The sequence below is a fragment of the Ruditapes philippinarum genome, unplaced genomic scaffold, assembly GCF_026571515.1.
Source record: "Ruditapes philippinarum isolate M1 unplaced genomic scaffold, ASM2657151v2 ctg492_1_1_1_1, whole genome shotgun sequence".
NCBI classification, from domain to species: Eukaryota; Metazoa; Mollusca; class Bivalvia; order Venerida; family Veneridae; genus Ruditapes; species Ruditapes philippinarum.
This window is the reverse complement of record NW_026855693.1, coordinates 257,427-284,497: the sequence shown is the minus strand read 5'-3', so window position 1 is coordinate 284,497 and position 27,071 is coordinate 257,427. Positions and strand designations below refer to the sequence as shown.

General features: G+C 30.7%; 1 protein-coding gene across 1 annotated transcript in view; it reads right to left on the bottom strand.

The window, feature by feature from the left end:
- The window catches only part of LOC132744119 (uncharacterized), a 38,133-nt gene extending 22,925 nt beyond the window's left edge, over positions 1–15,208 (bottom strand). Inside the window, exon 1 of the mRNA XM_060732735.1 lies at positions 14,529–15,208. Coding sequence (XP_060588718.1) covers positions 14,529–14,802 — 274 coding nt within the window. The 5' untranslated portion in view covers positions 14,803–15,208. The remainder of the gene's footprint in view (positions 1–14,528) is intronic.
- Positions 15,209–27,071: the final 11,863 nt, after the last annotated feature.

Genomic DNA, 27,071 nt, shown 5'->3' with positions numbered 1-27,071 from the left:
AGCAAAATGTTCTGCGTTTGTTTGCCCTTTAAACATATATAGTTAATTTATCAATAATTTAATGAAACCCGATGTTATATTATTCTGAGAATTGTAAAAATTATGTAAAATAATACGACATTATTGTGTACAATAACTCAATGATAAAATGATTGTCTCATTGATAAAATGTATTCTGATCAATTGCCACTGGTTTATCACGCGCGTTGCGATTCACATAGAAAGCCATATTGCTTTAGTCATGTCTATAAACTACATGCTGTTACAATGGACATTTAATTCATTAAGGATCACGGAAGTAGAACGTCTTTTGCAGGCGGATTAAATAAATCAAACTCATTTCTTCCAACAAACCGCTTTATCTATAAAAAACTGTTGAGATTTTTTTTTTCTGTTCAAGCATCATGAAAAACGAGACACGGAAGCTTGCATTTTTATATACATGTATATTCCTGAACTATTGTGGGCAATTAGCTTTTGTCATGTTAGTAAACGTTAAACAAATAAAAAGAAAAGTAATGAATAATTATAAATATTTGATTTGGAAATTCTTTTGATAATTGTAAGGTTTTTTTTATTTGTTTGGGTCGTCAGACATTTATAGATAAATTACAAAGACTATAATTCCCTATTATTCCATCAATCATTCTTATGTTTTAACATTATACTCAAGGGTTACGTATATAAAAATGAATTGTTCATCAATTATTTTGAATGGGTCTACAACGGGCACATTTTCAATTTGTACTTTAAATGTGATTGATACAATATTAATATATAGTTTGCATATATAATATATGTAAAATATTCCTTTAAAGATAAATGTTTTTATTATATTGTGTTCTATGTGGTTAAGCTTAAGCATTTATGTGACGGAAAGAATGATATTTTGTTTTATTAATATATTATCTGCTATATAAAGATATGTAATAGGGTATCATGTTTCCCACACTTATCAACAACAGCATCCACAAATAATTTTATCTCGGTGTGTTGTCAAGTATAATACATAGCTACTCACAACATAATTATTTATGATGTAGCGTTATAAGCGTTAAAAGTAGTTGTTCCCTTAAAGAGCATATATAAAACATCCCGGAGGCTTAGTCGTTAGCTACACTTTGAAGGTCTTGTTTGTTTATTTCGTGTCAAAATAGGCACAATTTTTCAACCCAGTCACATGTTTAAGCTTACTGTTCTTCAGATAGTAGTTTAAACATGCTTCTATTTTATGGAAAACATTAGATGAAAGCAACAGAATCTTTTTTTTCTCGCAGCATTTGTCACATACAATAAACGTAACAACATTTCCTAACCGCCGGACACAAACGTCTATTTTTTCTGTCAGATAGCTGGTGTTTCTCGCAGCTTCTGCGATTACAGTGACATCTACTAATGGCAAGATTATCTGAATATGCAAATCTAATTCCCTATTGAAACTGTCATAAAGCAATGTTGTTGAGCTCTGGGGATGCCATCTTTATTCACGTTTTTATAACACATTATATGCGAATAGCTTTTATAACGCTAAATGCTAGGAGTTTTAACTTTTCAAATATATCACAATGGCGTGTAAAAAGAGTGGGAGATCATTATTCTTACCATTTAGAATATAAATTCAATAAACCACATGGGACCAAATTTGTTGAATTTCGGAACGGAAACATTCATCAACTGCACTTTTCCATTGAAATTCGAGATAAAACAGTTGTCCTCTGTTAGAATACCACATTGACATTCAAAACAAGATATGTCTCTGTTATATATGTACAATGTAAATTACGCACTTTGATCAATTAATTCTACAATTATGAACAGCGGGAAAAGCTTTAACACCGTAAACAGAAACACCAGAGAAGATATCATTGTTAACAAATAAAACAACGCAAACTGAAAAAAGAGAGAAATAAACAACTCTTTGATATGTGTATGATAATTTGATTACCGACTGATAAGACAATGTTAACCATTTTCTAGCTTTTTTATTGGTATCACCAATAAATAATGAAAAGACATTATCCAAACGAGCTATTAAGTGCAGTATAAGGAGAACATATATCTCTCAAATCACGACAAGTTCATGGAAATAGCTAAATCTATTTGAAAAACCTTAATGGAAGAATGTCATGTCTCATGCATTTCTTTATAATGTTTGAGTTTCGTGTGTTACAGATTTCAGAATCTTCTTTTTTATTGATGGCGTTTTAAAAAATCGTTATATTAAAATCATTAGAAGTAATACCTGTTAGGCGAACATTTATTTTGCATATCAGACTGGTGTTTCCATTAGTTTAACCCATGTCGAAATTTCCATCCGACATACGGGTGCAATATGGATCGTGAGCTATACAATGGTAAAATTTTAGCGCATATTTACAATGAACACCGTTAAAATGGCGTCATTTTGGCGTATTTAAGGATGAAACTGCATGCTTAGGATGACGTTATTCCGCCGTTATGCGTTAAGTTATAACTTCATACGCTATTGTAAGAAAACAGTTACACAGGAAATTTGTTTTATTGGGGTAAAGAATTTAAAATATGATGGAATACAGTATAATATGCAAGGAAAGATATCTAACATGTTTGCGGTTCAGATCGAAATACCAGTCCCTCGGGAACCTGCCCATGGGCGGCAACCTGGCAAGCGTCGTTACAGTCCAATGGGCAGGTCCCCTGGGGATTGATATTTCGATTGGAACAGCAATATATTACATATAATATTAATCTTGACGCTGCTTACCAACCTATACGTACATGTACATACAAGAATTACGCATCCTTCAAATTATTATTACTATCAACAAGGTTACTGTCCGCTGCTCTTTATTTGCGTTCAAACGTGATGTGAAATGGCACATCAGTACAAAATATAAATGTAAAGCATGTCCATCGTATGTATATCACCACATATATTTAGTTAATTAAAGGAACTTCACTGAGGTCCAAAATCTTAGGAAATAAAATTTGAATTTCTTATGAGCACTTAGAACGAAAGATTTGCAACAGAAAATGTAGAAATATACTCAGAAAATGAATCTAAAATTGTATCTTTATGCAATTTCTAGCTCGATGTGAGTTGCTACGCTTTTCAATTTTGGGTCATTTTCCACAGTTAGAAAAAGTATTCTGAAAAACACGGAGTGAGCGAATTATCTAAAATTTTGCACAAAATGCTATTGGTCTAGACCTTCATGAAATTGTGAGTTAATCCCAAAACATTTTCAGTTCTGTCGTTTTAAAAAAACGCAGTGGAGTTCCTTTAAGAAACGTAAATAAATATTTCAAAGCGATAAATAATTTCTATTTTTATGCCTATAAAATAGATGCGTGATCGAATTTAAGCGCAAAAACTATAAAAGAGAATTGCTTGAATCAGAATATTGATGTCGCTATTGTGCTTTGCAATTATATACTTTAGTTAGATAAAAAAGTTAATGAAAATGTATGTTAACTGTTAAATATTGACGTAAACAATTAACGCCTGTCTTTTCTGTTATATACACACCAATCAGAAGTTGTAAATATATCATCTATAACTATTCAGCTATGTTGATATAGACTTATGTCATCAACACATCCCTGATTATCGTTTCCAGGACAACTACATATGTGACATGTATCATCAAAATCACTTTACTCCCAAAGCTTTATATAATTATTACCGTCATTAAAATCTAGAAGTTTCACTTTTTGTGCATTTTTTTTTCATCCATTCTCTTCTATATTGCAATAAGCCCACATATAAGAACCTAATTTCAAGAAAAACAAAAACGCGTCGTGTCATGTTTTTATCTAATTTGCATATGCTTTCTGATCTGAAAGCAACACGTGGTTTTAATAAATTTGTTTATCTATTTGTACGCTCATTGTCGTAATGATCAGTGCTTTTATTTTGAATCGTTTCAATCTTGTTAAATGGCATTTGAAACTGCTTAGATTCACTCAATACTGTTCTTTCTTCATTTTTGTTTTACCCGTCTCGCAATTTCGTCAATACAGTTAACTTGAATGAGGGGAAGAATGAAATGCTGTCCAAAATAATTAATCTACTGGATTCTTTATTAAGAAGCAATTCTTTCAGATAGACATTAAACCGTAGGCGTAATGTGAGGACCACACATTTATAATGGGAAATTTACCAGTATTTGGTTTATGAATCAAACTTAACTTCAATTCATTTTCTGTAGTTGTGTGGTTTAATTAAATTGGACAAAGGTGGTTTATTGTGTTTTGTTGAATATCTCGCCATATTATTTACAGATGATGATGTCTTAGACATTATTTGAATAGATAAGGCATAGCATTGTAGTATTATTTAATCTTCTTGAGTACAGTGCGAGCAATTATGAATACGGGGAGACTGATTGTATTTCGTAATTCATAAGTAATTGTTGCTGTTGTTTTTCTTGTTATTTTTATAATTGAATTTATCAATAATTAAAACAAAACTGTTTACTAGATCTTGTTTCAAACTCTCTTATAATTCCATGCGTAATAAGTATCCTAATATTTTTAAATAACATAGAAAAACAACATTGATCAAAGAGTATAATTTAAAACATTATCAAAATATTGATCATTAAGATGTTCTATTCTAAAGGTATTTTAGTAAAATATAGAACAGCAGAATCCCTAAAGAAAATGTTGCAGGCTCCGTTTGATTGAGCCTGTTCATATAGCCTGTTCATGTTAATACAAAACTGTTTGCTAGATCTTGTTTCAAACTATCTTAGATTCTAGGTGTAAAATGTATCGAGATATTTAAATGTCATAGAAAAACATAAGCCTATTTAATCTCAACAGCTTATATATTTGATTTAATTTGATTTCAGAGAACAAAATCTTATCTTTAGACTTGTTTTAATCATCAGAAAACGTCTTTGCTAGATCAAGATCTTATTTCCACTGTCAGGCAGAATGATTCTAGTGTACCAATAAATGTAAAATCCAGACATTTCAAGGTTTTTAATTAAAATGAATGATGCAACTCTACTGGATTGATATTAAAAACGTATTCTAAAACAACGACGTGATATTTAGATTTAAAATTGAAATGTATTCGTCTTGTGTATAAGCATTTAATTCTTGGAATAGAAGCTTGAACTACTCGATTTATGAAAATTCAAAAGACAATCATTTTACGGTTCCAGAAACGATCAAATGTAAACAGGAGTCATAAAACTAAACGGCAGTGCCTTTCGTTATCAATTGAATGAATTATAGTGCATTTTGACATTTTTTTTAAACTTGGATCAGAAGCAAAAAAACAAAAATTAGTTGGAGCAAGAAAAAACAATCACGTTATTCTTGCGGCTCCTCGTTAAAATAAATTCGGAATTACTGACATCTGAAACATTTGATATTGGAAATCAAGATCATTATGTCTCAGTTACACTACAATCTCGTTTAAACATCAAACGAGACTTCAACGAGACTTTAAAACTCAAGTTTTTCCTCTTCCGATTTTCTAATGTCACGAAATAGTTTGCTTTTACACGGAAGAAAATGGCATGTAAAGCCGAAAATAGACTCACTTGTAGTTTGTGTTATCGTTCGAGTGGGTGTAAGTATTCCACAGGGCCTCATTATAGACTTCTCAGCATCTAAGCACGCTGCTCTAAGTACGTTTAGTGTGAATAGGTGTCAGGCTATAGTACTGTATCGTACACTCGAGAGCGTTCATCAAGGGGGAAAAAAACTATCGGATTCTTAACAAAGCGACTTTTCGACAACTATTGTTGATTAATCTACATTGCGAGTTACAATGCCATTGCCAATATCATCTCATTGAATAAATATTTAAACAGTTTTGTTTGAATTGTATGCGTCAATTGCTGAAACAATAAAAAGAATTGAAAGTAATTTTAATCATTGTACCAGTATTGACAAATCAAACTTCAGTAAAAATCGTAATGATAAGGTATTTAGTTCTCATGAAACATTCAGCAAAGAATGTGTTGCTCTTAAATAGCTCGAAGCAGGATCTGTTTATTTATGATTTGTTTTAATTATTTTTGTTTGTTATTTTATACGCCTTTTTAGAAAGGAAAAAAATACTGTATTTCTTTGCAGAAAAATAACACTAAACTTGCTCTGCGGAAACAATTTCAAAACATCTCAGAAACATTTAAATTTCAAATATACAAGTTATTTTTAAAAGTATATAACATGTTCATGGCAAATAAACATACTCTTTAATCTTGCAATTCCTTCCTGTAATTATTTCCAACTGAACTCTTTAACACCATGATTCGTTTGCTTTTAACTTCGATTTAAAGCTAGTTCAAACGAACACCCGATATGTTGTTTACCTATTTCTTACCCAGCCAAAAGGTCTGAAAAATATGATGAGGTTTACCTTGCCACATTCCATTCCATGCACACTCTTTCATAAAAGTCAGTACATTGCACATCGAAACATTGAATAGCCCGTACGTTTGTATTTAACAGCCTTGTTTATAATTTTATGTTTAAGAGCGTATGTTTAATCGATTTATGGAATTCACGCGTACAGTTTAATATAATTATAATCGCTGTTGTGAGAACAAGAACGATTAAGAAACAATTAAGTCATCATGCAAACGCTTGTATATCCAAACCTTTACATATTATATGTAATGTTATAACAATACAAATAAATTTCTCAAATTCTAATTGGCTTATACACTTTTTTATACTATGCCAAATATACCGTGAAGAACCGAAGCACGTATAGATAAGACAATGTGTTTTCACATCTTAGACGGTTACCTACAAGTGTCCGTCAAATTAGCATTGCGTTTTTCTTCTTCTTTCTTTCTTTTGCATATTTGCATATGTCTCGATTTAAATGTCGAAAATATTCGAAAATATAGTTAAAATTTGCCCAGCTATGATGACTTGATGCTTACATTACTTTTTATTGCGCAGCGTTACCATAGCCGTTGTTAACCTGCGTTTGTTTCCCGGAATTTTTTAAAACAGTCTAAGGCAGCTGTGTTTTCTTATGAACCTGTAGTCATTAACAATATGCATTATTATAAATTCGTCATCCAAGTACTGACGGGATCCATTTATCTGGAAGACTATAGCCATTCTGACATAAATATACCCCCTGCTTGCGTCCCGGATAATATTTGTCTCATACAGGCTATATTCTTCCGTGTATCCCGTCAGCAACTTGTATTTATACTAATGGTATAAGTCTCGAAACATAAGAAATTTATAAATGATGACTTAACAATGACTTAAGGGAGAACAAAGATTTAGAAAGATTTGCACATTTATGTTGTCCATGAGAGAACTGTAGTGTTGTTGAGTTATTTATACCAAAATATGCATATTTGTATTCACATTCTTCGAGTTATATTTCCCATGTCTTTCTAAGTGAACTTTTTGACATTGAATTATATATGTTTTACATGATCAAAGGCACCCAAGATCCCTACTGCGAGTTTGATCTAGATAGTTTTACACAGTCAACATTTCTAGATGAACTAAATACCTGTTAAGCATCAATAAACTAGGTCAAATGAGTTCATTGGTTATAATGAAATTAACATTCTCTAGAAACACACGTTAAGTATTCATACTTCGTGTTAACATAAGCCTGGTGTAAAACGTTTAACTTTTAACTTACTCATACAGTATCATAGAACTCAAAAAAGAAAGTATCTTTCTTTGCGGCAGATCTATAGCTGTAAACAATTATATAAATATATATTTTCCAGAGTTTAGCAATCATCATTTAACAGCGAATGTCTTTCCGCCGGATATAACTTTAAAAAAATGAAAAAATGATTCAATGCTTGTATTTGAAAGAAATATGTAGATAAAAGCGGTGATCTATTATCAAGAAATGGACAGCACTTTTATAAGGAAAATATTTCTGCCCAACGACAATAAGCAATAAACAAAATGTAAACGACCATATCTTACATGTACCTTATTAGAGTGATGCAATCAGAAATAATATGTATATTGAAATGTTATATTGACGGTATTTGAATGGTACAGAATCTTTTAGTAAAACTAGTGATTGAAAAAAACGTAACGCCAATGGTGTTGAAATTACACACAAAACCGAAAAAAAACAAAACAAAAAAAAAAAACTGGCAAACAATTTCAATCATGGTTACAGAAATTTTACATCAGTTCCATCTATAATTAGACTTCATTGAAATATTCTTATGAATATGTTCTAAATATTAACATACACATTAATCTGATTTATTATATTCACTTGTAACATAAGCATACAACATGGCAATCAAAATTAATTATGGCATTAAATTGTTTTATGTTTATCGATATATTCAAATTGTTAACGAGAGAACATGTTAACAGATTGGGAAGAGATAAAAAAAAATGCTCATTTTATAGAATACTTATCTAATTTATTTTTTGTGAATACGGGGATCAATTACTTTAATTTGAATAATCATTCGTTTTAATTACAAGAGGAATCTTGGAGAACAGGAATTCTCATGCCATGAATGTCATTGACTCTTAATCAGGTACGGAATTTACGAGTTTTATAGAAGAAAATGTCTGTAAGAATCACGTGGTTAAGCTCACATGAACATAGTACGAAAACAAATGCCAAATTACTCTGGTATTACACTAGAAACCCATTACAATATCGTTGAAACAATTCTTGTTTTCTGAACTGCAATGTACGCATCAAAGTAGAAAGTATATTTAAGTACGAAATTCTTTCTTTACTACGAAGACAGATTGTCTTCATGAAATTTCGTCTCATAAAAGGAACGATACCAACATTTAAAATATATAATCGCATGCGTTGAAAAATTCTTGCAATCAAATTGTCAGCAAAAGAAAATGATACATAGATTTTTACATTTACTAGCATTGTAAATGTTTTTTTAATACAGATGTAGAATTTGTAATAGGTAATTCTATAAACGTATGACGTTTAAAAATCATGACAAATGGAAAATGATTAAGCTTCTAGTACAGGATCCAATGAAGCTGGCTTTATGTTGAAAAACATTTTTGATAGTATCTCGGCTTTAATAAAAAGAGTTAATAATTGGTATTGTTATGAAATTTTTTCATGCTATAAAATCTTCTTCTCGTTTTTGTACGAAAGTCAAACTGCTACTGTGTTTACATTTTGCTACCGTTACAACACATTACTGCATGTACAGCGCTCATTCTTCCTTTAGTTGTTAAACATCTAACATTCTTTAATTCATTATCAAAATAATATTAAAGACATGTTTAACGTTTCTAAGGAATTAACAATATATGGATTTCCAAGGCACAACGGGCCTTTAACCCTCGGGAACCGAAAATGATTTGCCTCAACACCAGTAGAGCCAGACAAGCATGTAATTTCATGCCGCCTTGCCAGGGTCTATACTGCTTAACTTAAAAGGAATTTTTTTGATCGTTATAAATGAACTCTTCAACTTTCAAAACGGGGTAAAACAAAACAAAAATAAATAAAACAAATAAATAAAAGAAGAAGTTAAAGGATTTCAAAACGTAAATTTTCTTATATTCCTTACAATAATTATTCACGTGACTTTCGCGGCAGGATTTTCAAAACCAAAAAATTATACTTAGAAAGAAGAAAAACGATCCATCATCAAGTTTAGACAATTATTTCCTATTTCACTGTTTTTAATCATTTTCATTAAGCTCTCCAGGTCTTTACTAAGTCTAATTGCCACATGTTTTAATTCAACACCAACTGTTTAATACGTCATGAAAAAGTGTATTTTGTAGAAATAATTATCTTTTAAAGGTTTCATTTAATCATTTCTTCACTAATTACTAATCCCTGCGCATTAATGATTATTGTTAAAGGTCTAAAATAATCATACCAATGTTGTAAAGGTTATAAAAGAACATGTAATTAGTCTGGGGAAAAGCATATTAGTAGTGATAGAATTTATGCTGTTTTTAGTTTAATTATTGACCCCTCAGTGATTTAAATTGTCTTAAAAATGGCCAACTAATAAATCATTAAATAATTTCATCTTCTTAAAAGTCGGTCAAGCTTTCTTTACCCGTAAAAAAATAAAGAGAAAAAAAAAACCACCTTTTTGTTATTGTTGTTGTTGTTTTACTTTTTTTCTTGGTAGGGGATTGGGCCAGGAGTCACTTACACGGAAAGCATATTTTTTAAAATTTATCAAAATAAATTAAAAAATGAATAAATAAGTCAAAGTGTATGCAATTCTGTTTTAATCAAATTTAAATTAAATTTAAATTTAATCAAATCAAAAATGTATCAACTGAAGGCCAACCTCCTTACACATAATTATACGTATGTCAGGTTTCTAAAAATCTTGAAATTGTTTTTTTATGAGAACGTAGAAAGATATAAACGATCAAAGTACAGTAGATATAAACGGTGAAAAAAGAAAAACGAGTAAATGATGAAAATATCGAAGGTGTAACAAGTAAAGTGCCATTCGTTGAGATTGTGTCAATTCATTAGACAACAATAAACTATGTGATATATATCCAACGGAATACTTAAATAATAGAATAGCATGCAAATGAATAACAAAAGAAAGAAAACGCTTTAAGGCCCATTATGCCTGAGAAATGCTACTATCTTTCACAAAAAAGTATTTTAGTTCTTTGGTATTTTGTCATAGTTTCCAAAAAAATACTCTTTTGCCATATACATTAGTTATCTTTGTTTCTTTTGCTATGTTGCCATTTTGTATAATTATGGTAATTTAGCATTTTGTATGAAAGTCAAAATACTACTTTGTTTACATTTCGATATATTAATTACTGCACATTCAGGGCAGCCTAGTTTTAGCTGTTATACATCTCACATACACTAAATCTATTACTAAAACATTTAGACATTTCTAAGAATTTACTAAATACAGATTTCTGATGTATTAAGTGTCTTTAATATTTTCCAACCGTCTCGTGTTGAGATAAATGTAGCTCCAATAATGATTTCTCGCGCTATTTATTCAACATAATTATGATGCAATACATATTTGTTATGTCAAGTTTTAAATGACAACATTTAGGTGTTTATTTTTAAACAGTATTTCATGTTGCAACCATTATTGACAACCTCAATATTCATCATAATGTGTATGACTAAGACGTAATGATAATTCAGTCTCAATTAATTGGTTAATAATTCGTGTGTTATTCCAATGTCTCTCAAAACAAGATACTGATCAGAATATACTTACGCTCATTCGTACGACTAGTATTCATTCAAAACCAAGTTAAGGGCCAATTTGGCTCCAAATGAAAGAACAAGGAGAAGATAAAACCTTATTTCTCAAAGCCTTTTATTTTATTTTTTATGCCCTGATATTCATATGAATAAACCATATTTGCTTCATTTGCATTGAGACATTTAGCACTGTTATAGTGATTTGTTATTTTGTATGGAAGTCAAAAGACCACATTTTCCTATTTTGATTACAAATTATTTTCCGTTTTGCCGCTACCTTCTTCTAGTGATATGCATCTAATGTGATAATAGTTCATTATTTAGATAGTATTAAACGCATGTTTTACCTTTACGAAGACGGAAGAAAGAATGAATGAAAGAAAGAAAGAATGAAAAGAAAGAAAGAAAGAAAAAAGAAGAGAAAGAAGAGAAAGAAAGAAAGAATGAAAGACAAAAGCATTTCTGAGACTCATCATACGAAAAAAGATTAGTTTATGAATTAAGTTTTTCATAACACAATGTAAAAAGCGTGTTTGTAAATAAAATTCCAACAATTTAAAAGGAAAGATGAAAATCGTTGTTTACAGGTATAGGAAATATATATTGAAATATAGTTTCCTCTAAATTTATTTTGTCTATAATACAAAAGTATAAACATATAACAAAATCAAGACGTTATAGCTTAATTATGTAACATTATCCGTTACAGTTAATTTAAGTCTGTTACATTTTGCTCCCAGCATGATTGATAATATGCTTGAAATACCTTTCGATATATAAATATTAATTCTAAACAAAACCTCATCTAGAAAACAAAAACAAAAACAAAAAAGCTTTGCATTTGTATTTCAAAGAAATACTTTGAAATAATGACTGAATACATGATGCAATTTTAGTAGAAAAGAGATAAATTTGCAGGGAAATTTTAGTTTTTGTCAGTAATAAAAGTAATTTAAAATTCATATTTCATGTCTTTGAAAGATTGGTGAAATATTTGCCGTAGGTCGTTGATGAATTTGTTGAGCTCAGAAATTGTTGATTATTTCAATGGCAGCTGTAAGCTAACTGCAAGAAGTTATATAATATTTGAAATTTTAAAAGTGGCTACATTTATTGTTTTAGCGATCGATTGCGAAATTTAATTCTTATCCGAAAATATGAGGTACAGACTATGAGAGAAGAACGAAAGGACATGAGAGATTTGAAAAGGTATATATGGCACATAATTTGATTTCGTTGTAAATTGATCAATATTTCGCTGTTCAGATTTGACAAGGACAAACTGAAGCAACATATTCTTCACAATTATGGTTATACTCTTCAGAAAGTTGCCTTAAAGTATGCAATGATTGTCTTTATTCCGTATATACATGTATGTCAACAGTTCTTTCAATTTCTTCCTTTGCAGTCTTTTGAAACATGTAATTTGAACGAATATATTTAATCTTAAAAACCAGCATAACCAATGTCATAGTTTTGTAGAAAATATGCAGTTTACGATTCATTTATGATTGAGTTATACATTTAAACCCAACACTCTTAACATTATTTCAGTACATTCAAAATAGAGCATGATACAGGGGTATAACACCCTTATTCAATGAAATATACTCTTTTGTATCTCTAGGTATAAACAAATCGTGCATTCCGCGTAAGTCTAATGAAAAATGGTCAATTTTAATTATTTATAGTAATCTTTAGGCAATTTTCCCCAAATTAGAATCACCTTTTGTATAACCAGACCCAAAGGACTCGTCATATCCTCCCACGAATTTATTAAACCTTGCCACGCTTACAGCCATAGTCACCAATACAACAAAGTTGTAAATGTCCAGGCGCTGTCAGGCGTGAGTAACACATGGGATCAAATACCTTATTACTAATTAATTTCTAATTAGTTAAAAGCGAGCTATCTCCGTTAAACCAGAAACCATAAAAATGCCTCCTCAAATGTTGCGATTTCATTACCAAGTATAATATACCTGACAGTTTTACCGCCATTGCCGTTAATGTATTGCATAAAATAAAGTATTACAAATAGCTCTTAAAATTAATTCCAGACTATGTTCTTTACAATTATTATTATCAATTATTAATGGCAAATCGTAGCATTATAAGGCAGTGTCACGCTCGCCAGGTAATCGTGAAAATGCGCGTTTAAACGCACATTTGCGGACGAAATGATACAAATAAAGAAACCAGTTCCAATTAAATGTTAGTATCTAAAGCTATAAAACTCTTACTTTTCTTAGGAGAAAAAGAAAACATCAGAATTTACAAAGTGTTTCTTAAGATATATACATATATTTATCGTTTAAACAGGTTTCAGCAATGATTATTTAGATAGTAAGAAAACCTATGTCTGCAATGCAAATAGAATGTAGTGGTAATAAAATTGAAATTGCAATCGATGACGAAAACACACCTTAACTCAGCACGAGTTGAACTATACATATACATATTTTAGGTTAGCACATTTTAGTCTTTTTTTCAGAAGAGGTATTTCCGTTTTCTAACTATCTATGAAAATTACACTTAGAGGTATATGAAGGTGTTATAAAAGCAGGAGTTTGAAACATATTTTGATAGAAATACAGCGAGTTAATGTTTAAGATATGTTTTTGAAAAGAAAAAAATATTTTCTAAAATCGATTATTGTGGTGCTTTTGTAAACCAAAGCAACGTATGTGATCTAAAAACAACTGTGTTTGTCCTGATAAGAAACATTTATTGCAGACATTAATTGAAATCTAGGGTATTTTTACTGAAAATGTCTGACTTGAATAAGAGAAATGTAGAATCTATATTAGTGAATTTTACTGGACAAGTAAGTGTGGTAATTTCTTTAAAAAGAACTGCCTTTTTTAAATATGACACCGTGTGTAGGGTTTAAAATGTAAATTGACTTCTCTGCGTGTACTCAAAATATGTTCATTGTATATTTAAAAGTTGTCTATATAGCAATTATCAGTATTTTCAAATATCAAATTTTGGCATGATATATTTATATCCTTCATTATTTAGATACACTAGATAATATACAATTCCCTGAAGCCTGCATTATTTTCAACTGATCCGCACCTTATAATAAAAATAGAAATAAAAAAATTGAGGAAAAAAAAAATATAAAAAGGTAAAATGTTTTTTTTTTCCTACTAGAATCATTGTTTGAAATCCTATATTATTAATCTTTTCTAAAACATTTTTATCTTTCATTTTAAGGAAAGAAATAACATGTACGAGTATTTAGTCCTTAGGCTAAGCGCGGGAAACATATCAACGTAAACAAATTAACAATAATGAATACAAGGATTTTAATTTTTATACGCACTATCAAATTTGGTCAATAAAAAAATCTTACCTATTTTAGGAATGTCTTTGTCGTGTGAGTCTTCTTTGACGTACTCTCCAAACGTACCATACTTTCTATTATGCAGTGTTTTGAGCGTAATATCTATCACTGTCGGTTCTAAATTAAAATTTTTAACAAGATCCTTAAGGATCCGGACTCTCCGATTGGGCTTCACACTCTTACACTTGCCCATGTGGCAGTCCATGATATTTCCAGTATCAGAAAAAGATATTGACGAGTGAAAGCAAAGAAATGCTGTTACTAGCCAAACGCATATCTTCATTGCCCGATATATGTTGTAATTATCAACTTTTATTAACTCCAAATTAATATTTTTACAATCCCTGTAATTACTATTCTGGTTTCTTCATTATTTCAACGTGTTGAATAATTCTTTTCTTAACAGCTCCCGTAGATGCATGAAGTAAAATATTTTCTAGTTGAAAGTTTTACTTGTAATAACTAGTAAGTTTATCGAAGTTCCATGTAGCTATGCGACATTCACTCTCTGCCGAATGCCTTTGGTGTCGCTTCCACCCACGAGTAGCCAATACGTAGCTTTATCATGTTAAAGGCTGGTTAATTCGTTTTTAACAGCTCATCTCAGTGCGCCATATTTTGTATAGAAAATAGATAAAAGCTATCCCGAGCGGTGCGACAAATATTTGTAAATGAATAGCGTAGAGTCATAGATTAACGTATAACACTAATCGATACAAAGGTTATTATTTCCACACAAAAAAAAACAGCGCCGTAAATTCTATCCTATCGTTTGTTCCTGGAACAAATTAAAGCTGTATTTCCACGTGTTTTGTTTTTTTATTAATGAAAATGTTGTTAAAAAACAAATAACCATAACAATAATGGGAAAATAAGTAATAGGATGTTTTCCTGTAGTGCTTTGCGTTCTCCTTGGTTGGTGAGATTTTGCTCAAGATGTTTTACTGCAGTAACATTTACCTATCTGTAACACTATTCCAGTGATATTGATATAACAAAGTAACGTGATAATCTTAAGATTCACGATGACATTACAACGTCATAGCCTTAATGGTAAAATGTTATTCTCATAAAACATGTGCTTAGTTCATCTGTTCTCTTATTGTATTAACCCTTTGATTTATGGAAAGTGTTGAAGGGAAACCGGAGGCAACTTGCTTGTTTTTATGTTAACGAATGTCAGGAAAGAAGCAATATCTGGAAAAAAAACGTTAACTTTGATTTGAAACATTTGCTTCTTTTATTGAGAATATTAATCATTTAGCAAGTGTAAAGTAGTTTGGTACTATAAATTTCCATGAACAGGAACATTAAAATAGCCCTTAGTTTTTTTATTAAAAATGTAAAACATAAAACTGCCAGTATATATATTAACACTTATATATATTTCATTAATATCCTATACATATAACTAATTATATTAGATATTTATTATTATAACATATACTTGCAGTTAGAGTTCACATTACATTTAATACCTGGCATTGTGACATTGATAATACACAGTAGATAAACATCTAAACACTTATATCGCTACAAAACTTAAATCGATATGTCCATCTTTCAATCTCCCGCCAATTGAGGTCAAAATTAATTATTAACAACTGACTGAGCAACGGATTCAGGCGTTGATAGTCTTTGCTTATTCATAACATAGTTTTTGTTTAAATATAACATTATTACCCGCTATTGCGTATTCGTTCGTGTTTTTGATAACAGAATCACATAAAAATATAGACAAACTGGAGCCCGGGCCTAGGCTAGGTGAACAGTACAATAGAGAAAAACAGAATCCCTTAAGAAATCAAAGGGCTGCATGCTCTGTGGTATTTTCTGATCTTTCCTGTATAAGTTTATTTTTATGTACTATTATTCATCTTACGCAGGGACTGCGTTTAACATGCAGTTTGTGATTGATACATATGGAATTTTGCATGCTTAGAGTTGCATCAAAAATCATTTTTCATTTTTTATTACAGCCACACTTTATCCTTGCATATCGTGGCAACTTCCTTAAAAAAGCCACTTCAAAAAAAAATGTTACCTCGACAAGGATTTTAACCTCAGGCCTCTCACACCCTAAACGAGCGCGCTACCTCTGCACCACAGTGAAGTAATACGTATGTAGCGTGAATAAAAACAAATATATTGTAATTCTAAAATTGAGAATTTTCGTTTCGTATTTGTAATCCTTATTTATTTCGAGGTATTTTGTTCACGATAAACCTGTTGTTAAACACTGATGAAAATAATTTAGCGAAAATCTTCTCGCCAAAACAGTCCGACATGTATATATTCCATTACTCGACAGTCAGATTTATTTGTGTGCTACGCTCTGGAGTATTCGGTAATCGACATAGCTAAAATTAGCATTTTCATTGATTAAGCTTTACGGAAATAGTGGATCATTTTTCATTGGGTAAAAAAGATATTCATCCGCGAAATTTGTGATTGTAACCTCATATTTCTATTGACTAATGTAAATTTTTAATGCACTGTAATTCGTTCAATGCCTACATTAAAAATTATTATTTCTTTAAATTGCTGGTTTTTAAGCAGTTTTGAGTGAGAACTACTTTGCGTTGTTAGGTCTGTGAGGAAATTTTGTGTTAGACCGTGGATGTTAACTATGTATTTACTGATCTTGCGATCAGAAAATACAAAAACAAGTCAAAATTGAAAAAGTTGCAGGCTTGGTTTGATTGAGCCTGTTTATGGACGGTAGTGGTAATTGCAATGATTGCCACAGATTTAACATCCTTCTGGATCTTAAATAACAATCGCAACCACAAGTGTAGAGCCAGACAAACCTGCACATCCGTGAGGTCTGAGCACGTTCTATGCTGCCTAAATTTAATCTAATCTAATTTTCTTCCTAAGTCATTTTAAAGGTAATAAAATGTAAGCTGAAAAAAATCTGTTGAACAATAATAGGTTAAAGTGACATTATGCCAATCGAAGGGTAGATAGTGAGTGTAAAGGTGAAAGTCAAATAAAGTTTTACATTTTGCCAAAATTCCTTTCAATTTTATAATTTCATTTATACATGTATATAGCTCAATTTATAAAAAGAGTGGGTGGTGTTTTATATTTTAGGTATATTTCATTTTACCCTAAACATTTTCCAATATTAACTGTTGGTCAATCACCGTTATAACAATCTTAAAATATTAAAATACATAGTCAATTCAGCTCAACATGACAATGCAAAAAAAAAATGAACATAATGTCACTTTTTAATGGTTTAGAAAAACCTAATATTGACATTGTAATCTTTCGTGTTGCCAATTACATTGTGGACTGTGGATATTTTGTGTATAAAACGATCCAATAAAGCTATGGTCATCATGCTAATCTTTAAACTAGTGTATACGATTAAGTACATGTAAGTGATACTTTGATAATTTCAATTGGTGGTAATATTTTCATAACGAGAATGAAAACAAAAATACTTTATACTGTAAAACATGATAACAAACATGAAGAGTGCATTTTAAAATGAAAAGAGATTTCTACTCAAGCAACATTATTTTTATTATACGATGATAAAGTCGATGAAATTCAAACAAGACATTGAATGTTTGCACAGCTTTCAACACGGGACAGTACTGACTGACATAAAAAATATGTAAGAAAATGTTGCAATGTAAAAACTAACATATAATTCGAAAATACTCGACAAACCAGATAATGTGTTCAATATCTATTATAGCAACGCACCTTTCCAATACAAGCAAAAAGACGACAATATTATTTTCTCATCTGTAAATAGTATATTTATTTTGATTAAACAATATATAATATCGTATATTTATGTTTCACCTTTAGCATATTTCTTGGCTGTATAATATTGTACGTAAAACTCTGTATGGTTATAGTTTATTGCAGGCACTAATAAAATATATATTCTACAGTGACGTTTAAATTACTGTTATGGATTGTGATTAAATTATAGAATAATTACTGCACGCCATATCAATAGTTTATATTTTCGTTATATTTATTTATCAACATATTAAAATTGTGGTACATTTACTTCAATATTCTGCTATTTTTCAATTTAGTAATATAAAGTTATTGAAGATTTATTAATATAAGAGCTAAACTATTTCAAAAACACTTTTTAGGCAAATGAACAAATATTCTAATAAAAGTAGATAAATAAATACACTATTAAAGTAATAATCTACATGTAATATGCAATGAATGACTGATTTTGCTGTATTAATAATATTCATTATTCGTGATTGCCGCATTAAGGGCTGAAGTTGGATATTTTCATTTTTTTTTATTTGGTAATCTATCTTGATTACTTTCTTTGTTCACTTGACATTGTTTTATTTTCTTTTCTTTTTAATTTAATTTTCAAACTCTTCAAAAATTAGTTACCAATTTATATTTTAACTAAAAGACACTGATATAAAAATAAACAATTTCAACAGAAGTTGTAGTTTAAGCAAAATATAATTATAATGCATCTGGATAGCATTATTTCGCATCTAAGGAATTTGCCCTTTAAAATATTGGTCGGTAAAAATGAATACATAGTATTTGCTGTAAGCTGATGAAATTAAAAGAAAAAAAACTTTAAAAGACGCCGGCACTTACTTTGGACGTCTGTGCAACTGCTGTTTTAACGTCATATTCTCTCCTGGAATGTTATTTTCATTGTCAACTCTGGAATATATTTCAATTTTAATATCAAGTGCGTTTTATGAATTAAGATTGTTTTTTTGTAAAATTCTGAACAATTAATCATTTGTTATCCATGACCAAGGCGAATAACTGAAAATAGTACATTATAAACATAGTCAAATACTTGATAAGAATATTTGACTTAAAAAAAATGGCGCAGCAAGCAAAGTTATATCCTTGATCTAGTATAGCAGTTTACACAAGGTAATCATCAACAACAACAGCTCGGCTTAACCGGATTTAACTGTATATATATTTTTACATTCACTTATGTTTTTCCCCCAAAATATTTCCATTTTAATTAAATAGAAATATTCTATTTGCTTGAAGGTAAATATCTACATGTTTAAATTGACATTTACATAAACTTTTATAGTAGACTATAATGCATGTAATGATAATAAACACAACAAAACAAGAAAAAAAGTTAGAACTTATAATTAAATAAATACAAAATCGCAAAAATCATGATCAAATTAGATACAGATATAGCTTTACTCGTAATTGTATTAGATACAAATATAGCTCAACTCAAAATTAAATTCGATAAAGTGATCCTCATTAAATATTTAAAAGCCTTTTTATGGTTTCATCAGCAGTAATACCTTATGTTTTAAACATTTCATCAAGATATTATCAAGTTAACTTATATACATGAACTTGTTGCTGTGACGCACACTGTTGCAAATAAATTACTTTATTTAATATTTGATTAATATTGGAAATATTGGCAGCTAAGTGTAGAACCGCTGTTACTGAGAATTTTCACATTTATTCAAGAATAACAGACATTCGTTTCTCTTTTGTTTTGTTTTGGTATGACGGCGCATCAATACAGTAAAGGTCATATGACACTGACATAGGAAAGATGAGTTTGGATAACATCGAATGTTACAAAATAAAAGCAGCACCATGGTTCAAAACCACCCCACCTGCTCATCCATTTGTTTGACTCTTACGATCACGCAAAGATAAACTGTGGCTGCAATTCTGATGCCGCAACCCGTAAAGGTATCTCCTCAGTCAGAAGGGGGCTTTGTTTTTTCATTATGATTTGGTCTTGATATTTCTATTTGTTATTGATAAGTACTATCTATTTACCTACTAGATTTCTATTGAAATAAGGGAAACTTGATTAAATTTCAGTGACAACACATTCGCAAAATAAATATTTAACTTCACAGAAACATAAATGATGCAAAATGGGTTAAACCAACTTCTTGGTGAATTCTCATGAATCAAATTGACCAAATTTCGAAACATTTCATTATTATAATAACATTTTATTATCTGATCGTTTATATAGACCTTTTTACACTACGAAGTTTCCATAAAAACGACAGTAGCATTTTGCGCATGCGCATTCTGCGTAGGTAAAAAGCAATAACGGAAAATAGATTTTATTCAACAAATCCATTTACCATTTGATTTACTCTAGATGACTAACCATAAGTTTAGAATAGTATATTTTCATAAATAAACGGTGCAATTGTTAATTGAAATCAGTTACTTGAACATTTCAGCATTTACGCATTAATTTGGGGGTCTTCCATTTTTGAAAAACGCTGGATTGTGCATTCGATTCTGCAAAAAAAATCCTTAATATACAGCCAACAGAAATTAACCATCTCTTGCATTAAAATGTGCTAAAATGCGTCACTTGGATAAATCTTTGGTAAAGGTATATTTATGAAGGCTTGCCAGTGTCATTTTTAACGTACTGAAGTCGTGAATGCGAATTGTAATATTAAGTATTGTTCTCATAATCAAATGCTTTGATAAACATGCTTTCACGTTAGGTCACCCTGAAAACAATAATTTTGCCATTACTTAAAGTGGTACGTTCGTAAAACCTGATTTGATACATATAAATGTGCGAAACTTACTAATTCAATGGTCCATACAAAAGTCATCTGTTAAAAGTATCATTAGACGCCTTTTTCATCAGTAATTTAAGATAAAATTGTATTACTAGTGTATTACGTAATATTATACAACTGTTACTGTACACTCTCTTTGATAATGTTGAGTGGCAAGTTGGTCAGTGTCAAGCAGAGGGACACGTGACCGTTTTTCTCCCCCAGCTAGGTTTTAATATATTTTAACCGGGACGTTTTAGTGCCATGGCATTCCTTATAACGTACAACAATTTTATTATAATCGGAATTTATTATAAATATTATAACCTTTGCAAAAATTATACATATCTTATCAATGCTTGAAATTAGTTTTGTGAAGTCATAAATAGTGTGTGATGCATTTACCTTGATTTTGAAAATTGTGTTGCGATACACTTGATACATATGAGTGTTATTTCGATACCCATTTGGGAAATGTTCTTAACTTCTCAAGATTTTGTAAAGCTACCTAAACATACATATGTGATTGTTCGGCATCACAGTCAAATCGGATAAAGAATCAAATCAGGTAAACTAATTCATGAAAATACATTCACATATGTTCTGACCTTTCTTTTCAGAATGATAATTTACTTTTGATAATTCAGTCCGACAAACAAACACTGTTTTCCTTGTCTTTTAACTACATTGTCACAAAGCTAAAAAATTTGCTTTTAGGTTCGAATGTATTTAATATATATACATTTTTTTTTTTACTTTTTACCGTCAACTCAGAATTGTCTATGGACTTTTACTGCATCTCTGTTTTGCCCTACGCAGATTGTGCATGCGCAAACACATACTAAATCCGGTCGATTTCTTATAGCAACGGACAACGTTTTATCAGTTAAATATTTCCAACCCAGTAGCAGGGAAATACATTCCATTCTTTTTATTTCATTTCGCAAATTTTGCAAATTTTTGATGAGGTGTCTGATAAAGCTTGGGGTGACTGATAAAGCTAGGTTTATCAGGCATGCACTTTATCAACAGAAATCAATGTAATGACATGATAAATACTAAATCCGGTCGATTTCTTATAGCAACGGACAACGTCGTAAAAAGGTTTGTCAGTATGGGAATATAACAAAGTATTTCAAATTCAAAATATGGGCCATAATTCGTACATGATTTGGCCAGTTTGTACGGAAAAGCAAGCAGACTTCGCCTTCGCGATTTAGGCTTTTCACTTTCAGTTCCAGCATTATAATGGTTTATTGTGTTCTGTAAGAAATTACTTGACATATTCCTGTAACATTTCTTCCTTACCAATACATCATAGTTATTTTTTTTAGTAGATTGAAATGATGCAAAAATATCATCTTGCTCCCAACTGTCTCACACGTCAGCTTCTATTCAACTTAATTTTGAAGGCAAAAACTATTTGTGTTCCCTTATTACTCCTAAAACTTCTTAACTCAAAGTCGAATCTTACATATAGATAAATGTATTCTTAGAGTTATGTTTAACGGAAATAAAAGGAGAAGCCCCCATTTTTTATCAGTTTCTTACAAAAAGTATTATAATTTTTATATGACAAGTTATTTATAGCTTTCAATTGATAAACAAATATTACGCGAAGCTGTTTTTCAAAACGAAAACAGTTGGCTAATTTCAATTAATTTGCTGTCTATTCAAATACGATTTTAGCGCCCAAAAAGTCTAGTATGTAAATGGATAACGTTCTGTGAATAGTACTACAGGGAACTCTTCATGGCCAGGAGGAAGCATCCGCATAAGAGCAAGGTAATCGCGACAAAACGCCGATTTGTAATGAAAAATGGTAATGCTGTCCATTAAAGACCAAGTATCAGTTTAACGTCTATTCTGTCTCAAAGAGGCTTCTAAAGCTTTATATTTCGGTGTCTTGTCACAGTTATCAAAAATTTCTCATTGAACCATCTTTTGGTTTCTGTTGCTTTTTGGCAATAACATTAAATAAATGCAGTTTTCATTAATCTAATATTTTGTGTGGAAGTAAACTTACTACTTTTTCATCAATTTTCTACTTTTATTTCAAATAAATTCACATGTAGAACGTTTTACTCCAGGTGTTAAACATCTTATATGCTCTCAAACAATTATTTAAATGTTGAAAATATTTCCCTCTCTGCGGAATGAAAGAAAAAGATTCCATGGCAAAATATGACTTTAAGGAACCTGGTTATTTCTCAGTGAAACTCGTATCGTGTCTTTAGCAATCATAATCATCAAATTATTTTTGAATATTTAATTTTTGTTTTTGTTTTTTAATGCAATGTAACACCTAAACCTTACAAGTAGTTATTATCACAATAAAGTCAAATCTGAAGTAATTACTTACAAGAATTTGTTAGTTTTTGTTAGTTACATTTTATTTTTAAGCAAGATTTGTGTTCATACATGTATAGACCATCTATTCAATACTATATTTTATTAAATCTCAACATATCCTTCAATGTAAAATTCCCATTATGTGTTCTGATTGAATACCACCCTCCTAGGATATATTTCTCGTGAAATATTCCTAATATCACCCTTGGACACATAACTTTTGCATAACTCCATATTCAGCAAATTTTTAAACTTAACTAGACTTTGTTACACTATCTTTCGGTATAATAAAATAGATAACACATGGCTGTTGGGTTGATAGAGGATGTTGCCAACCCTTGAACTGGCATAATCCTCTTGGCTGCGCCTCGGGGTAATATACAAGTTCTCGGGTAACAGTTGACAATATCCTCTATCACCCTGACAGTCATGTGTTATTTATATAATACTCGTGATGTTGATGAACAGCTTCCAAATCGTGTAAGATATGTTATTACTTGAAAGAAACTACTATTTATCATACAGGTTTATTTTTGTTTTATAATCTGTTTCATATTTCATCTTTTTGTCAGTTTAATGTAATTAAACTTTCTTTCTTCAGCAATTAAACTTGATTATCAAAAGTCTTTTGATATTTTGCTGAAATCATGACACTTAAAAAACACACAAATAGCATAGCAGTGTATTTTTATTCTACTTCTTTTTGTAAATTGTCATTTCATAAATTGTCAAGCTTTGCCGATTGTTGAAACGACGCTGTTCGTGTAGCAATTCTTTGGAGACAATCGGTCACTCCTATTTCACTGTGAACGGAAACAGTTAAATATCTGAATGTCAACAATTTATTAAATATATTGGATCTTATAACGCACTGTGAAATAATCTTGTAAATTTTACGTCATAGCTAATTCAACACTTCTTGTTTTAACAATCATTTTCTTTGAACATTTCTGTTAATTTGTTTATTTTGTAACAGGTCATAACGAGGTGACGTACTACATGTATATTTGTTTGTATGATATCATGCACAATAGTAAAACATATGACTAAAACATAACAAAGGCGATAGCTATTACCAAAACGAATAACACAGTAAGTAAACGAACCAAAATATTTTATTCCAAATAAAATTTAAAGAAATGAATCAGCGCATACGGCCGCTACGACATTACAATTACAATTCTTTTCAGTAATGTGTTCACTTTTTTTTAGATCATTCATGAGAAAGACCATCTGATTACCGTTTTGAATTTCGTCAAATAAATATGTAAATTTTGACACATTTAAAACATTTGTTTCATATTTTGTACACCTAGGGCATTCGTCAAACAACAAGTGTCGTATATAGAAGGAAGCTGGCAAATTAAGATTTAGCTACTTTTAATGAGATAACCGCCGTTGCTTCAGTGCTTTATTCACGAATTCGGCGTCACCTCGTAAAAATGGTTTAAATTACGTTTTATCTGCTAAATCAAGTGTTATTAAGCGAGTAGATTGGAAAATGTCTCCGGTGCACCGAATTAAAAAAATCATAAAGTACTATGTACCCTTATTGTAGTTAAAGATATCAACGAAACTAAAAATCGCCATCAGTATGCTAGGCAGGTCGTCATTTTCACGAATTTTCATGGAAACATTTTTAAGTTTAAATTTAATGTCTCAGCAACCGTATGCGGTAATTCATTTCTTCCATTTTGATGTACAATAAAAAATCACCGGTCCATTTACATATCGCGGTGCTCGTTTTAGCCATTAGATTGCACACTGCGTTACTTTTGCACAATCCCTGCGTTTTTTGCACAATCCTGCGTTACTTGATATACACGGTGTAACCCGAAAATACCAGAAAGTCAAAACAAAAGACAGCGAACAGAAATAACATAAAGGGAAGAGCGAGAAGAGGCGAGTCAATTGCCTGATAGCAATGAACAACTTATTTAGGAATAACCTAACCAGAGTTTATGTAAACCTGGGGCAAAGACAAACCCAAAATTAAAAACGGCCCAGCTTTTATTTTTTCAATTTTTTTATTGAATTATTTGTAACCGAATAATGGATAAGTCATCTCATTTTTGTGATTTTTTTTCCAGGAAACATTTCTCGTATGGGTTCCACATTAGAAAGAGCTAAATCACCCTAAGAATTAATATAATACAATATTTAGAAAATAAATATGGCATCGGTTTTCTACCCCACAAAGTGTCATGTTATATATGCACCAAGTTTTTAGAGTGTAACTAAGTTGAAGACAAGAATTAAGGGAATGGGAAAGGGTTAGAAGTGGTATAATAGGATTGGATAGAAATGAAAAGGGTAGGAAGGTATACCTTTTCTTAAGAGTTTAAACTTATCGCATGAGTTGGGATACCTACTTGACTGTAATACTTTAAGAGACTCCCAGTGAAAATTTACATGACGGGACCAAACAATTTTCGAGATCTGTGCACAATTGTATGTAGTTATGTAGAAAAATCTGGAAACAAAGTGATCCCTCGGAAGCATTAATCACAACAAAATTGCATAAGAATTGCAGACTCGGTTTGATTGAGTCTGTACATGAGGGATAATGAATAAGTGCAACATCCCTCAGGCCCTCTAGCACCGGCTTGAGCGGTACTCAATTCTCAACACTTAATAAAGCTGGTATCAATGATCCCGAATGGCCAAAAGAAATATAACAACACTGAAGTGAAGTAAGGGGCAACTTTTTACAGCTGCCACACGGCACTTGACGCATGCTGTTGTGAAGAATAAAAATCTGGAAACAAAGTGATCCCTCGGAAGCATTAATCACAACAAAATTACATAAGAATTGCAGACTCGGTTTGATTGAGTCTGTTCATGAGGGATAATGAATAAGTGCAACATCCCTAAATTGATAAGATAAAAAGATAATCTCTAAGATAATAAGAGCCAATGATTACTTGTGTACACAATTTCAGATCTTTTGCTGACATTTTTACAAACAGTCCGTTTATTTGTACACAATAAACTTAAAAAGAAAATAGTTTAAACGCGTCTCACTGCAAAAGCAATAAAATCTCACAAAAGGTCAATTTTTATTTAACTCGAGTATATCTCTTCACTTTAAATGTTTGTGTTCAAAGTGCCTCATGTGAACAATAAAGTTCCTTAAAAGTTGAAAGATTGGTCCTTTGTTGGGGGAAATGTTGCGTAGTGATTGTAACTGTTGTTTTTTATTTGTTTTTGTTCATTTATATTTTTCGTATGAAAGTAAGGTCAGAGTGGTGTTTTCTAACAGTCACACAAACAATCAATTCTTCTGTTCCGTTTTGTTTTTGTAGAAGAAGCTCCTATATAACGTAACTGATGCTTGGTCTTGGTCTATAAAAATGTATGAAAACGTATATGTATATTTAAGCTATGTTTTAAATAATTTTGAAAAAATAAAATAAAGGAATTTAAACACCTTTTTCCGTTTTTCTTGGCGTTGGTGGTTTCACCGACTTTATAATTGATTAACGATTTCGCTTAACGGAAATAAAAATATTCGCTGTTGAATTTATCGTTCTGATTAACGGGCGATATTGTCATTGGAATTTGTGTGGAGGCTGATTTTAATTGACAGCAGATTGTTCTAAATCTGAATCTGACACCTTTCATTCAAGGCCGTACAAAAGAGAAA